At 44.4% G+C, this 16,763-nt stretch overlaps 1 protein-coding gene across 15 annotated transcripts in view; it reads left to right on the top strand.

Moving 5' to 3' along the window:
* The window catches only part of LOC138102701 (vasculin-like), a 147,369-nt gene that overhangs the window by 62,352 nt on the left and 68,254 nt on the right, over window positions 1-16,763 (top strand). For all 15 annotated transcript variants that reach the window (XM_069000457.1, XM_069000452.1, XM_069000449.1 and 12 more), the window contains 3 exons: window positions 1,960-2,083; window positions 2,523-2,746; window positions 3,450-3,516. In XM_069000457.1, coding sequence (XP_068856558.1) covers window positions 1,960-2,083; window positions 2,523-2,746; window positions 3,450-3,516 — 415 coding nt within the window. The remainder of the gene's footprint in view (window positions 1-1,959; window positions 2,084-2,522; window positions 2,747-3,449; window positions 3,517-16,763) is intronic.

The following is a 16,763-nucleotide window of genomic DNA, read 5'->3' as shown; positions in this document are numbered from 1 at the left end:
CTAATATCTCCATCATGTGGGTAAAATGCAAACTGCATGACCTTTGCATACAATTTAGAGGCTTTAAATGCATTATATCAAATACAACTCAAACACTATAAAGTACTGTCAGTTATAGCTTGTGAAAATGTGCTTGTTCTTCAAAGTTTATACCAAAAAAAGTTAAACTCCAAAGGCAACATTAGAAAGTTGTTGTATGTAAATGAACACGTGAAGCTAAATTCTAAAATTTCGTCTATGATCAACAGATCTGGAGCTTTCAGAAACTTTTGGCACTTTATTCAAAGTTTGTTTATAAGGAATGATTTTTTGTTAAGTACTTGGATCTTTTCATAATTTCTTGTGGTTTTCTATTTTTTTCTCTCCAAGTTTTTTAAGGAAATAATTCACAGGTTTCAAATTGAGAGGGAAATCCCTTTTCATTTGACTTCTATACAGTTTGGAAATACATATCTATTGCTTACTTGAGTCTGAATTTTAAGCAATGGATTTTGAATGGTACCTTGAGTTCCACTGGGGGAATTGTCAGTAGAACTTAGGTGTTATTTTTTGTGTGATTGTCTCAATGTATTTTCCAAAGTAGTTAAATCAATTACTGTAATTTCCTTTTTTTTTTTTTTCTCCTTCTCACTTTGACCAGTAGAGTACTTTGAATATTAATATGACTTGCTTAGACTTTAATGGGCAATAACTGTCAAAATATACTTGGGGCTTTAATTTTTAAACATGCCCCATTAATGCTATGCTTTTTTTTTTTTTTTTTTTCCTGACTGTTACTCAGTCTGGAGAGAGAGCAAGCTTCAGGCAGCAAAGTTGATACTTTTGGTGACGTTTATATTCCCTGGAATCACTAAGCTTACTTTGCTCACATAGTACATTTCCACATTTATATACATTTATGCATTTGTGGCTATTATGGCCCTGGGAAGTGTTGGATCTCTTGTACATGTGTAATACAGTGGACATATACGCAGTATGTGGTGGAGGGAAGGGGGCTTTGCTTTATCTGCATCAAAGGTTGGCTATGTACCAGGGAGGTACTGGGTAACAGCTTTCTGCTATCACTGGGGTTTGTGTGGCAGGTACAACAGTAAGGCTAAGCACTATTTTTGCAGAATGAAAATTTATTCTTTAATTTTGAAGGTATAACAATGAAAGAAATGTTATAGTATTAAAATAGTAAAGTCAGATAGAAGTAATAAGTAAGACAGCTGCTGTAAGACATGATTTTTTTTGTTTTGTTTATTCCCATTAGGTATGAGTTGTAGTCAGGATGTATTTGGATTTCTGAGTGCTATTCTCAACATAAGGTTTTAGTTTAATATACCAGTAGGAAGTACTTTATAAAGATTTAATTCTCTAAAATTTCTACCATGCCTACTTTATAACCCAGTAATTTGAAGTGTATTTATGAATCTGTACACTTTTGACTCTAGACTTTATTTCTATTTCATAACTAGTTGCATTTGCTTTATTATGTTGTAATGACAGGTCTAATAAACTGGGCCTTTTTTGGGTATAGCTGTCTGGCGGAAGCAACTCTCTGCTTTCTATGCAATACATGTGTAGTCTCTACTCAAATTAAGATCCCTGACTTCTTTCCTGCCTTCCAAAACTGCTCTTGTATTCTTTGTTACCTTTTTTTCATTTTTTCTCTGCTGCAACACGTCACTCGTGCTCTCTTCTGCTGCCAAACCAGAATAAATGCTTGGGATTTTTACATTGTGTCACAAGCATGGTCCTCAACACTGTTTCAGTGTCCTGAAGCAGAAGATATAGCTTCTGCTAGCATGGGAGATGATGACCTAACTGAACATATGCATACTCAAGGACTGCTGTATTGTCTGCTATTAGTAGTCCTTTTAAAAATGGACTGTATATACCATAAGTAATATACATATTACAGTTCTGATAATTCAGTTTTGTTATTAATCAGATATCTCTTGTGCTCCTTTACAGTCATCACTGAACTTTGAGAAACATTCTGAAAATTTTTTGTGGGCAGAAAATCATTATGAAACAAATCGCAGAAGACACAGCTCTTCAGATGGGTTTGATCCTAACATTGGATGGCCTAGCAGAGGTATAATTTAGATGTCATTGAACATTTTAAATATGTTCGTTGTTGTCCTATGCCAAATGCTGCATTCTGTTGTAGAATAGAGGTAATGGAAAGATAGATCTTTTGGGAGATGATGTGATGACTAAGGTTGGTTAAAGTAGTGTGATTCCAGGTGTATTTCTCTCTTAAGAAGGTGGTCAAGTTGATTCTCGAGCCAACAACATAAAAATGAGTAGCCAGAAAAGGGGTTTGACTTCTTAATGTTGGACTACTCTTCTCTTTCTTTGGCAATGTTTTGAGATTCTTCCCTGCTGCTTATGTAAATGAAAACTAAGTTTACTAAACTGTCACATCCCAGAGTATAGAGTTGCTTGCTTAATTTCTCTACCAATTTTGCAGAAGTAGAATGTTCTTTCAAAACAGCTAGTAACTACATTTCTTTAAAATTTAAAAATCTAAGGGCATTTTGGGAGAAAAGAGAAGAATGGTTGGCATTCACAAGGCAGAAATGGTACAGAAAATATAAACCATCCTGGGGGATACCATGGTGGAGGTTTCCGCACTTGTACCAGCACCTTCCACTGTGGAAAAGGCCAAGGACTGCATGAAAACAATGTATGTGATAATGAAACTGGGAAGAAGGAAGACAAGGAAGTACCCAAACAGTTTGAGGCTGAGGATTTTGTAAGTTAATTGTAATTATAATAAACAAGGTTTCATTGTTTCTGCGCTACTTTGTCCATTGCAAGCTACTTAGTGAGATTTCACCAGTTACAATCATCATGTAAGGGATCACCCTTCCCATAGGTAAGAGGGTGCTAGTCATTTGTCCACTAACTTCTCTTTCTATATCCAGACTTTATAATTGTTTTTATTATTGTCACTTAAGTGTTAAAGTGAAACTATAATTGAGTTCTAAATTTACTGTGGCATGTGTATGCATTAAATTCTATAAAAGTACCTTACTGGAAATCTGAAGTACTAACAAAATTATCTTTCTGCCACTGGCTGTTTGAGATCCCATGCTTCAGCCTAAAATTGTAGGATGTAATTTTGGGCATAGGCAGCGATATGGGATACACATCATAACGTCACCCCAAGACAGTGAGCTTCCTCTTTGAAGAACCATACATCACTGTTTTGCTTTCTTTGGACAGTTTATATAATGGTATTGACTGCTGCTTGAGATGTTTTGTTGGAGAAGAGGAAACAAGTGAGTGTTGAATCTATTTGGGTTGCAGGGAGAAGTGTCTAATCTGTCTCCATTTAAAAATCTTTGACAACAGAGGTCATACTTTCAATATTATTGTGTTTCTATATTTCATTGGTCTCAGAATTCAAGACTTATTAATAAATTTTATTTAATGATGCTAAATCTTCCTTTCAGCCATCTTTGAATCCTGAATATGAGACAACACCAAACCAGAATAATTCTTTAGCTTCAGGTGCTTGGGGTGAGTATTTTTGATGTTTCTAAATCTAAAAATATAGCAGAGATCTGAAGTTGTTTTATTTTTAACATAGAATGTTTTTAGAATGTTACACAGATATAGATTAAAATGGAGGAAACATCAATATTATTGCAATGGTAAGTATCTTTTTGTTAGAGAGGTGACACTTCTATTTGGATATAAATCTGTTACCACAACTAGGATTCTTTCCAAGAACAAGTGTATGTCTTTTTGTAAAGATGTCAAAAATTTATCTCCCAAGAGGAAATGCAGTAAAGATGGGTCACCTAAACTAGTGATGTGATTGCTAGCTGAAGACCTGGTATAAGAATGCTCCTGACTGATTAGAGCTGTTGGAAGATCTTGGAGAGAAACGTAGGAGGGCTAGGAAGACCAGGTTAGTTTGCACAGAATCATAGAATCACTTAGGTTGGAAATTACCTTTAAGATCATCAAGTCCAACTGTTAAACCTTATGCTGCCAAGTCCACCATTAAGCCATGTCCCCAAGTGCCATATCTACACATCTTGTAAATCCCTCCAGGGACTGAACCACTTCCCTGGGCTGTCTGTTCTAATGCTTGATAACCATTTCAGTGAAGAAATTGCTCCTAATATCCAATCTAAACCTCCCCTGGTGCAACTTAAAACCTTTTCCTCTCATCCTGTCACTTGTTACCTGGGAGAAGACTGATACTCACCTTGCTACTATCTCCTTTCAGGTACTTGTAGAGAATGAGAAGGTTCCCTTATGAGCCTCCTTTCCAGACTAAAAAACCCCAGTTCCTTCAGCTGCTCCTTATAGGACTTACTCTCTAGACCCTTCACCAGCTTTGTTATAAAATCAGAGGATGTTAAGGACTTGGAAGGGACCTTCAAGGTCATGTAGTCCCAACCTCCCCTGCCATGGTCAGGGACACCTTCCAGTAGACTGGGTTGATGAAGGCCTTATCCAACCTGGCTTTGAACACTTCTGGGGTTGGGGCATCCACAACCTCCCTGGGCAAGCTGTCCCAGTGTCTCAGCACCCTCACTGTAAAGAATTTCTTCCTAATATCTAACCTAAATTTGCCCTCTTTCAATTTGTACCTGTGTCATGGTTTATAAATGGTATTCTCCAATTTAGTGTTTGCACTGAGATACTCCAAACCACGTGCCGCTCGCTCACTCCCTCCTTCCCCTGCAGCAGGCTGGAGAGGAGAATTGGAGTCACAAAGGGTAGAGAGCAGGGGTTGAGAAAAGAACAATTTACTGGAAACAACAATAAGAAAATTAACAGTAACAGCAGCAATACTAATAATAAAGTGTACAAAAACCAAACAATTCATGTGCGAATGCTCACCACTGACAATGCCCCACCATGCTGCCAAGCAATGTAACCCAGAAAATGATGTGAGGTGCTATAGAATCGCCTCCAGGTATCTAGCCATTCCCCTTCCTGGATACTACAAACATTAACCCTGTCCTGGCTGGAACCAAGACAACCTACTACCCCTTATTCTATACAATCTACATCATGCCCAGATATATATATCTATAAAATATATATGCAAGCACAGGTATCATTTCCATACTCAATGGCCATCCCTCCAAGATGTCTGTTGAGTTCATTTAGTCCATGACTGTGGGCTTTATGTGTCCTAGATGTCTTCCAGGGCAGGAAGGCTGGTGTGCTGTTAGCTGGTTGCTGCAACAGGAGCTCACTACTTGTATATCTGGAGCAGTCCATCCTCATTGGCCATGGGAGCTATGGCACACAGTGGCAGTGTCATTCAGCAATCAATATCATACAATTCATCATTACAGACTGTTCTTACCCAAAAATCAAATGCCTTTGAAGTACACATTGTGTTTCCCTGTCCCTCTGCATTACCCACCAAGTGCACCCAAGTCCTTGAGCAAAAACAATCCCATGGATGGATTTCTCCCTTCTGTCAGCTGTAAGATGTTCCAGAGAATCTGTTTGGACATTTAAAGACTCAGGAGGGTGACTTGTTTTGTTTTGAAGCTGTTCTTGTTATGGTTATCCAGTTGTCTTCATTCTCCTTTTATCAAAATAAAACGGGTGAAATGTCGGGGTCCCTTCCCCGCCCTGTAGCCCTGGGAGCCCTGAGGGGAGGCACGGGGTTTCCCTGCCCCTGGTCAGCCTCGTTCCCCATTGGTTGGTTTGTGTTCTCCTGCGTGGGCAAAAGGAGCTCGGGTCCTGACTGTAGCAGTTCCTCGGCAGAGCCCGGCCATGCGGCTGGAGAAATAAACATCTCTCTGAAACATCTAGCAAGAATCCGTCCATATATATATTTCTTTTCCACGGGACTCCTGGTTTGGTATAGGCGTGTTGCAGTATCCCCACTGTAACATGGGTTTGCCTTTGTTTGAGGCAAGACTAATCCAAACTGTCTTCCCTAACACATTCCTCATATGCAGCACGGGGACTTTATCCCCTTCTACAGTACGTGGAGGTTTTGATTGGGCAAGGCCAGCTCATTGGTAGAGCCTCTAGTGTTAACAAACCAGGTGGCCTACATGAAATGTAGATCCCTATCTTTGAAGGTCCCACCATCCATTGCTTTCAATGTGTTTTTTAACAGTCCATTGTACTGTTCAACTTTCCCAGAGGCTGGTGCATGATAGGGAATATGATACACCCACTCAATCCTCTGTTCTCTGGCCCAGGTGTCTATGAGGCTGTTTTTGAAATGAGTCCCGTTGTACGACTCAGGTCTTTCTGGGGTGCCATGTCACTACAGGACTTGCTTTTCAAGGCCCAGGATGGTGTTCCAGGCCGTGGTGTGAGGCACAGGGTACATCTCCAGCCATCCAGTGGTTGTTTCCTCCATTGTCAGCATGTAGCACTTGCCTTGGTGGGTTTGCGGTGATGCCTTAGGTTTTAACTTTTATATTTTTCAAATCCTGTACTGCTTGGTGGGTAACTGAAGTTTCATGTGGCCTGTTAGCTACTGTTCTCTCATGCTGGTTAGACATAACACGCCACTCTAAATTTGCTCTTCAAGGACACCAGGCCCCAAAATGTGTAAACTAAAGCCTAGAGAAGGCGGGGGGGGGGGGGGGGGGGGGGGGGGGGAGGGGGCCAACTTGGGGTGATTACATAATTAACTGAAGTTATAATTGGAGAATTAACCCTGATATGCAAATGAACCAAACTTATAAAAGTGTGAAGAACCCATGACCCAGGGTCCATCTTGGGTGTAGCTTTTTGGCTGCCCAGGGTATACCTTTGAAGGCCCTTCAAATAAATACCTACTTTTATTCTCTTATTCTTCTCTAGTCTCTGTTTTTAGGTGGCCACCTCAAGGCATCAGCGGGAGTGTGATGCAATTGATCTGCCAGACCTACCCATATTTATATTTCAGTCATCATCCCTCATCATCCCCCATACCACAGGGGCTTTACCAGCTTGGCTCTGTTTGATTGCAGTGCATGTTTCACAGTTATGGATAACCTGGAAGATGGTGTCCATGTGTTGCCTAAGATCAGAAGAAAAACTTTCCAAACAATATTAGAATTGATAACATAAAGAGCAGTCTTTTAATGAAAGCTTTCAGGTGCACAAAATATACCTATGTGCATGTGCAGAATCGAATTTTCACAATTTTTATAAGTTTAACAGATTAGTATATCTAGCAAGTACATCCAATACGGGAAGGGTTGTCCTAGTAACCCACCATTGGACCTGCCCCATTGGAGTCCCTCCAAGGGGTTCTTAACCCTATATCTTGTTGTGTCTCCCAAGTGCTGGTGCAAAACAGGATGTCCTTTTTAGAAATTATTTTCTTGAAAATAAGACTAAATAGAATTTCAAGAGTGTGACATAAAGTGTGAGAAAAAGTAATTACTGTTCCAAAGTGTAAGAAAGTGCTGGAAACTATACAGCTATGTATTAAAAATGTACAAATATATAAAAAAGCTAAAAATCTTTAGGCATTACATGGTTAAGTCCACCCCTCAATCACGAGCCCGTCTGTATGCTGCATCTCTTCCCTGATGAGCTGAGGTGTCATGGGCCCACCGAGCCAGAAATAATTCACCCTTATGTTGCCGGTCCAGATTGACCTGAGACACTGGAATCTTGGCAGCTCAATCCACCTGTCCACTGTTGAGATGCTCTTCAGTAGCCCGAATCCTGGGCACATGTGCATCTACATGACATACTTTTACAGCCAATTTCTCTACCCAGGCAACGAAGTCCTGCCACAATTCAGCAGCCCAGATGGCTTTACCTGTGTGCTGCCAATTGGTCTTTTTCCATCAGTCCAGCTACCCCCACAGAGCATGTGCTACCATCCATGAGTCAGTGTAGAGGTAGAGCAGTGGCCATTTCTCTCGTTCAGCCATATCTAAAGCCAGCTGGATGGCTTTCAGCTCTGCAGCCTGACATGATCCACCTTGTCCCTCACTAGCTTCTGCGACTCGTCGCATAGGACTCCATACGGCAGCTTTTCATTTTTGATGTAGCCCTACAATACAGCAGGAAACATCAGTGAAGAGAGCATGTTGCTCATCATCTTCTAGTAGCTGATTATATGATGGGGCCTCCTCAGCCCGTGTCACTTGCTCTTCCTACTGTGATGGTGATAGTCCAAAATTTTCACCTTCAGGCCAGTTTGTGATGACCTCCAAGATCCCTGGGGGATTGGGATTTCCTATTCAAGCTCGCTATGTAATTAGCGCAAAGCACTTATGCCATGTGGCATCAGTGGCATGATGTGTGGAAGGGACTTTCCTTGTGAACATCCAGTCCAGCACTGGCTGTCAGGGTGCCAGGAGGAGCTGGGCTTTGATGCCAATCACTTCTGAAGCATTTTGAACACCTTCATAAGCTGCCAGTTGTTTTCTGTTGGGCTATAATAGGACATGGATCCTTTGTATCCCCGACTCCACAACCCCAGGGACCGTCCTCAAGTATCCCTGGGTACTTTTTGCCTTAGAGTCCAGGAAGGACCATTCACCCCAGGTGCGTTGTAGAGCACATTTTTCACATCCTGTCCTGTCCTGACTGGCCCAAGGGCTACTGCATGAACAATCTCCTGTTTAATTTGTTCAAAAGCTTGTTGTTGTTCAGGACACCACTTGAAATAGTTCTTCTTCCAGGGCATGATAGAGAGGGACTGCAATCTCACTGTAATCCGGAATGTGCATCCTCAAAAACCCACAGTGCCTAGGAAAGCCTGTGTTTCCTTCTTGCTGGTCGGTGGGGACATAGCTGCTATTTTGTTGACCACATGCATTGGAATCTGAGGACGTCCATCTTGCCCTTCTAAAAACTGGATTTCCTGGGCAGGTCCCTTGACCTTACTTTGTTTTATGGCCAAACTGGACTTCAGGAGGATCTGGATTATCTTTTTCCATTTTCAAAAACTTCCTCTTCTGTGTTCCCCATGCAATGATGTCATCAATGTGCTGCAAGTGTTTTGGAGCCTCACCCTTTTCCAGTGCAGCCTGGATCAGTCCATGGCAGATGGTAGAGCTGTGTTTCCACTCCTGGGGCAGTTGGTTCCAGGTGTACTGGATGCCCGTCCAGGTGAAAGCAAACTGTGGCCTGCACTCTGCTGCCAAAGGAATGGAGAAAAATGCATTCACAATGTCAATGGTGGCACCACTTAGCTGCCTTGGACTCCAGTTCATACTGAAGTTCCAGCATGTCCGGCACAGGAGCACTCAGTGGTGGTGTGACTTCATTCAGTCCATGATAGTCCACTGTCAGTCTCCACTCTCCATTGGACTTTCACACTGGCCATATAGTACTGTTAAAGGATGAATGAATCTTGATGACCACTCCCTGGGGTTCCAGTTCATGGATCATCTCATGGATGGCAGTCATGGAATCCCGTTTATTGTGGTAATGTTGACAGTGCACTGTTTTTGTAGTGATCAGGTCCTGTTGTTCTTAAACCCTCAGCAGTCTCACAGAAGAAGGGTCCTCAGAGCCCAGGCAAGGGATTAAGCTAATTCCCTCTGTCTCCACAGGAGCTATCCCAAAAGCCCAACAATTCCCTTTTGGGTCTTTGAAATACTCTCTCCTGAGGTAATATATGTTGAGGATAAACAGGGCCTCTGGACCAGTCACAGTGGGGTGTTAGTGCCATTGATTCTTGGCCAGGCTCACCTGAGCTTCTAGTACAGTCAGCTGTTGGGATCCCCCTGTCACTCCAGAAATAGAAATGGATTCTGCCCCTATATATTTTGATGGCTGTTGGAAGCCGCGCGGGACAGGGAGCCCGGATCCCCGGCGGGGGGAGAAAAACAGAAAACAACCAATATGGTTGAAAAATACACTCCGATTTATTAGCAGTCTAAAGACACTTATATAGTATACCAGCTTGTTAGCTCCTAAGTGGCTTAACGCTTATCAGGACACATTTCTATTTCTACACAATTGGACTACATTGGCAGTTTTCCACAGTCTTGTTATGATCAAAAGAATTTTGTGCTTGCCTCCTCGTATACTCCTAGATATCACACCTGCAAGTACGTTACTCCCTGAAATTTCTCAGGCTGAAACTGTTTAGTTTCACACAGGGACTTTCCCACGGAAAATGTCTCTCACACACACAGGCCTAAAAACCTCCAGCTCAATAGCTTGCACAGTTCTTTTATTGATCCCAATAATTCTATTCTCCAACAGATGGCATCAGGGTGCGTTGTGCACCGGTGTCAACTAAAGCCTTGTACTCTTGCGAGTCTGATGTGCCAGGCCATTGCATCCACACAGTCCAATAGATCCAATTTTCCCTTTCATCCACCTAGCTGGAGGCAGGGCCCCTCTAGTTCTGGTCATAGTACTTGTTGCTCACTTCTTGTAAATATGATGTGGAGGTCCCTTTAAGAGGATCGAAAGTAACATCAGCCCTCCCATTCTTTCAGAGGACTTGTCCACTGGAAACTGGAGCAGCATTTATCCTTAAAGAATTTCCTGTGGTGGTTGTTCTTCCACTCAAGTTACATACCCATGCTGCCAGGGCAGAGGTGGGTTTTCCATCCCACTTCCTCATGTCCTCTCCATGGTCATACAGGTAAAACCACATGTTACCTCATGGTGTGTCCCCTCTCTCTCAAGCAGGGAGGCACTTACTCCCAATAGCAGAGCCTCTGTTCCATACTGTCTAGGCATGGGACATTTCCTCTCTAACTTGATTGAGCCTTTTGAATTTGTCCACAGTCTTGGACAGTCTTTCCACAGACAGGCATTGCTCATTATTTGGATCCCTATAGATTATGTCCAATACAGCTAAATCTCTCAGGTACTGGATACCCTTCTCCATGGCATTCCACCTGCATGGGCTCACTACTAGATCATCCTTGAGGGAATACCTTTCCCTCACGCTTGACAGGAGTCGCCTCCAGAGGCTGAAAGTTTCTGTCCTCTTCCCAATTGTCTTGTCAATGCCCACATCCCTGGACAGGGATCCCAGCTGCTTGGCTTCACTACCATCTAGTTTCCTATTGTGGGCCATGGTATCCCAGCATCAGAGCTGCCAGGTCATATGGGGCTCACCTGACTGGCAGCTGAAATCTTTTCACATATCTCACAGCTCAACCAGGGATAGTGATCAGGTGATTATCTCTGGCCCTGCCTCTTCCTCTTGTTGTGAGGGCCCTGCTTCCTCTTCATCCCTCACTAAGTGAACTGATTTTGTCTTGTATTTCTTCTTCTGTGTAGGGGCAGCTGCTCCCAGCACTGCTTGTTCCTCTGGTTCAGCTGCAGTTTGAGTGGCCACAGTGCCTGTTGGTCTGCTTTCCTCCTCCTTGTCCCCCCAAGGGTGCTGTCTAGTAATGAGCAGTGTCCGATAAATAGTAGCCAGGGCCCAGCATGTTGCATAATTTTGCACCTCTCTGGAACTGCCACAGCCTTTTTCTCTCAAATATTCTGCCACTTTATCAAGGTCCTGTAGTTGTTCAGGGGTGAACTTCCAAACCATGGGACCAGAATAGTCCTTCAAAAACTACCCCATTTTCTCCCACATTCCATGCCACTCATGATTATCCACCCTTGGGGCAGATCTATGAAAGACCTTCCTAGAAATCTCTTGACTCTAAACATGGTATGGACCACAGTGAGAAAACCTGGCAGACTTTTAGTAAAAAGAACATGCTTTCCTAAAAATCCAAAGAAAATTCAAAATTCTCAGAAGCTGTTTAAACAGGCCTGAAGGAGGAAGAGGGGGTGAAAGGCTGGGGAATATCATCCTCCCCTGTTCCCCCCCCAGACTGGGTACAATTATTAATGGACTCCCACAGGTAGTGCCTGAGGTAAAAGTATGAGCACCACTGAATACACATCCCAAATGACCTTCATTGCCCTCTGTCTTGGGGTGACTTTGTGATGTGTATCCCATATCGCTGCCCTATGCCCAGAAATTAATTCTTGTGCCTTTCTATGCCTTTAAACTGAGCCTGAGAGGGGGAAGGAAAACTGAGCAAAACTTTCTCAAAGCAGTTTGCAGCTTGTTCAAGGTCACATAGAGATAGGGACTTTTTTTTCAGCTGCGTCAGGGGAGCGAGGAAGCACCCGGCTTGCTGCTTCCCAGTCAGCTTTTTGGCCAGTTGTTCAGCTTCTTTTTCTCCGGGGAGAGACTGAGAGTTGAACTTTGCTTTTCCTTCCCTGGAATTTCAGATTTTCTCCTTTTTCTACTGGACTGCTTCAACCTCAGAGCACATCAGGAGGACTTTCCACCGGGCACAGAGGCCCTGGCCCTGGGCTAAGCCCCAGCTCTGAGGAGACCAAAGGGAGGACTCTAACACTTTTCCCAGGTTTTTTCACCACAGCGAGAGATTTTATTATTTAGCATTATTTTCCTTTTCCCATGTGTTTGGTAAATAAATAGTTTTATCTCTTTCACTTTCCTTTAAGGAAAATTTATGTTTTCTCGAACCATGTGGGGGAGGGGTGGTTATGCCTTCTCTCAGAGGATATATTTCTAAATTTGGCCAAACCGGAACAAATTTAGTGGCGCCCAACTGCGTGGCTGTCCTGGGTTGAGGTGTATTCTATTACCATCCTCATGAGCTGTGGAAATCAGGTGGGGCAGTGGTTCCTTGCCTCCTCCCTCCAGACTATCTTGCTGTTAATGGCCCATCATTGTCCTGCTGCATGACTCAGAGATAACTCCCTCCGGACTATCTTCTGTTAATGAGCCTAATCAACACTTGGCCTCATGACTCATTACCCTATTGTGAGATGCTCCACCCAGAGGGAGGAACCAAGCATCCCATCGTGGATATAATCTGGGACTCTTAACACCAGAGACACTCTTTCCACTGGATTTCCAGAGGACAGGAGCTACACAGCCACCACTGGACTTTCTGAGGAAGAGCAGACCCCTTCTACTACAGGATCACCACTTCAGAGGACTGCTACCACCACCCTGCCTAACAGGGACTCAGGTTGTATCTTGACTCTGTCAGTGTTTTCTTTTACATTCTTTTCCTTTTCTTTAATTTCCATTAAATTGTTATTCTGACTTGGTGCCTCCCACTGGTTTGTTTTCAAACTAGCACAGTGGCTCGAAGGAAAGTGAAAAAACCTGTGCTGATTACATTTTGGTTTGAATTCACTTAATCTGTGTTGAGGTAAAATAGTCACCATGTTGGTTGAGTTCATAACGTTTCTCTGGCTTGATATATTCATGTATTTCTGGTCCGTAGGCTTGTTTAAGGTACTAGTGCCTTTCTGGTCCCTAGGCCTATTTGCCTATCCACAACTTGCTCCAATCTTGTCCTTGATATGTAAATTTTACAGAGAAGGGAGATGAATCAGGATTTCTATCTGGCTGTGCTCGGTGATAATGATTTATAAGAAGTTGACAGAGGTACAAGCAGCTGTTCGAAGTGTGTATGATATGTGGTTTCTCCGTCCTAACCCCAGTCCTAGCTTTGGTAGCCTGTTTTGGGAATTTATTAGTAATTGCACCCAGATTGTTAGAAGAGGAGGAGACGGGGTTTCCCTTCCATTTAAATTTGATAGGTTATCTTTTGAGAGTATTCAGTTTTCCCTGGATGTTAGAGACCACCCTCCTGGTATTTTATCTGGTAATCTTCCTCTATGTGATTCGCAGCTTGTCTAGAATAAGAGCTCAGATTTCCAGGGTGACTGCTGAGACACCTGACCCAGAGGTGGAACATCCTGAGTGGTGTGAGGAATGGGAGGATATGTGCCGTTGTGTCCTCTGGGAACAGTTCCCACTCAGCCCGGTCAGCTCGGGACACAGCAGGCAACGGGGGCCAGCCTCTGATATCGGAGGGATCAGAGGTCTGGCTTGTGGGTCCTTCCAAGGGACCACGGCGATAAAGGCAGACGGCGGAGGAAAGGGGCAGGCTCAGAGTTGGGTTAAATCCAGAAAGTTTATTGGTCCTCCGAACGGGGGGACCTCAACCACCAGGGGTGCCCAACCCAGAGCACCTGCAGATCGTGGGCCAGGGCATTTTATAGCGGGGGGGGCATGGGGGGGGGGGGGGTGTACAGAACAACCAACCAGGGAAGGGAAGGGTGCGGCAAGCAGAACGAGGGACACATAAGGGAACCAACTATAACAGGGGAAGGGAGGGACTCCTTTCCCAGGACTAATCACCTGGCCCCCTGGCTAGAACTTTCCAGAAGCCTGGGAGGAGTGGCAGAGTGACAGACAGGGTCCTGGGAGGAGATAAAAATGACAGACAGGGTGATTTTAATAAAACAGGGGGGGTGCCAACTGGGGTACACCAAACTTACAGAACATGGGGGGGAGACCCGGACTGAACTAAACAAACACACTCCCACAGATATGGGCCAAATCTTGAAGAAATTCTCTGACCCAATGGTTTGCAAGTTTCCCCATGAACAAGTTCAGCTGAGGTGGCGAAATATCTGAAAGAGAAATACAGTGACAATTCTAATGAGAACAAGCTCCTTGCAATATGTTGGGCTTTGGCATATGCCTATCGCACACTGCAGCAGGTAGAGAGGCAGGAAGATAAATCAGTAAAGCCTGCAGACACCCCAGTCACTCAGACTGCAGCCATACCAGACAGCAAGCCCAAACCAGATGGAGGGTCTAAGCCATTGACAGTGGTTCCTGTCACGAGGAAGAAACACACAACCAAAACTGATCGCCCAGTGAAAGATGAGGATAATGCAGGGGAAGGAACCTCAAAACCACTAACTGACTCACGCACAGAAACCATTACTGAGTCCATGTCCATAAAGGGCCTTCACAGCTTAAGAAAGGACTACACCCGACGGTCTGATGAATCCATAATAAGTTGGATGGTCTGTATTTGGGATGCTGCAGGCAATGATGTGATGCTGGACGGTGCTGAAGCGAGGCATTTGGGATCCCTGTCACGTGATCCAGTGATCGACCAAGCAATGATAAGGGGGGCTGACTCTGCCAGTCTCTGGAGATGGGTTTTGACAGGCATGATTAAAAGATATATGTGCGGAGATGATCTCTACACGCAGCACACCCAGTGGAAGACCATAGAACAAGGGATCCAGCGCCTGAGAGAACAAGGGGTGGTAGAAGTTTTCTTCACAGATGACCCAGGATTGAGGAGTCCAGACCAGGCCAGCGTTAATCCATATATGTGGTGAAAACTCATATGACTTGGGCCACCAGAATACGCTTCTGCTTTAGCAATAATGAAACCGGACTACGGTGCGAATGAGACTGTGCGGGATATGGCAGTGAAGCTCCGAGCATATGCAGACTCTGTGCATGGCCCAACACATGCAAGAGTCGCAGCTGTGGAAACACGAATGCAGAAAATGGAAGATAAGATGGTGAAGAATCATCAGGAACTCAAGGAGATTAAAGAGTGCCTTCCCCAAATCTCGGCAGTACAGATCAGAGATTCTAATACCAAACGTGGACGTTCCCCAGAGAGAAGGAACATCCCATGAAGTGAGCTGTGGGATTTCCTGTGTGACAGTGGGGAAGATGTGAAGAGGTGGGGTGGGCAACCCACCTCTGCTCTGGCAGCACGAGTGTGTGAATTGAAGAAGCGCAAGTTTCAGAAAGGAAGTTCTACCAAAAAGGACGTAGCTCCAGTTGCCTGTAGCCAAACTGTTGGAAATGATGGAAAAGACGATGACATGTCCAATTCCCATGAAGGAACCTCTAAGATGCAGGCCCAGGGAAAGAAGGATAACCAGGCATAGAGGGGCCCTGCCTCTAGCCAGGTAGAGGCCAGGGAAAACCGTGTTTTTGGGACGGTGTGGATTCGTTGGCCTGGTACATCCGAACCACAAAAATATGATGCCTTGGTTGACACTGGTGCGCAGTGTACAATAATCCCATCGCAACATGTGAGGGTAGAATCTGTTTCTATTTCTGGTGTAACAGGTGGATCACAAAATTTGACCTTGGTGGAAGCTGAGGTGAGCCTGACTGGAAATGAGTGCAAGAAACATCTCATTGTGACTGGCCCAGAGGCCCCGTGCATTTTGGGCATAGACTTCCTCGGGAACGGGTATTTCAGAGACCCCAAGGGACTCAAGTGGGCTCTTGGAATAGCTGCTGTGGAGACAGAGGGCATTAAGCAATTGAACACTTTGCCTGGACTATCAGAGAACCCATCTGCAGTTGGCCTTCTGAAGGTGGAAGAACAAAGAGTACCAATTGCTACCTCGACAGTGCATCGCCAACAGTACCGGACAAATCGAGATGCTGTGATTCCCATCCACAAGATGATCCGCGAGCTAGAGAGCCAAGGGGTGGTCAGCAAGACCCACTCACCCTTCAACAGCCCCATCTGGCCTGTGCACAAGTCTGATGGGGAATGGAGATTGACTGTGGACTATCGTGCCTTGAATGAAGTGACTCCACCATTGAGCGCTGCTGTGCCGGACATTTTGGAGCTCCAGTACGAGCTGGAGTCCAACGCAGAGAAGTGGTATGGCACTATTGACATTGCCAATGCATTTTTCTCCATTCCTCTGGCAGCAGAGTGCAGGCCTCAGTTTGCCTTCACCTGGAGGGGTATGCAGTACACCTGGAACTGACTGCCCCAGGGGTGGAAGCACAGTCCCACCATCTGCCATGGGTTGATCCAGATTGCACTAGAAAAGGGTGAGGCTCCAGAACATTTGCAGTGCATTGATGACATCATTGTGTGGGGGAACTCCGCAACAGAAGTGTTTGAGAAAGGTGAGAAAACCATCCAGATTCTCCTGGAAGCTGGTTTCGCCATCAAGAAGAGACAGGTCAAAGGACCTGCTCAAGAGATCCAGTTCCTGGGAGTGAAATAGCAAGATGG

This window comes from Aphelocoma coerulescens, assembly GCF_041296385.1.
Source record: "Aphelocoma coerulescens isolate FSJ_1873_10779 chromosome W unlocalized genomic scaffold, UR_Acoe_1.0 ChrW_unloc_scaf_1, whole genome shotgun sequence".
NCBI classification, from domain to species: domain Eukaryota; kingdom Metazoa; phylum Chordata; class Aves; order Passeriformes; family Corvidae; genus Aphelocoma; species Aphelocoma coerulescens.
This window is presented reverse-complemented; position numbering and strand designations above follow the sequence as displayed.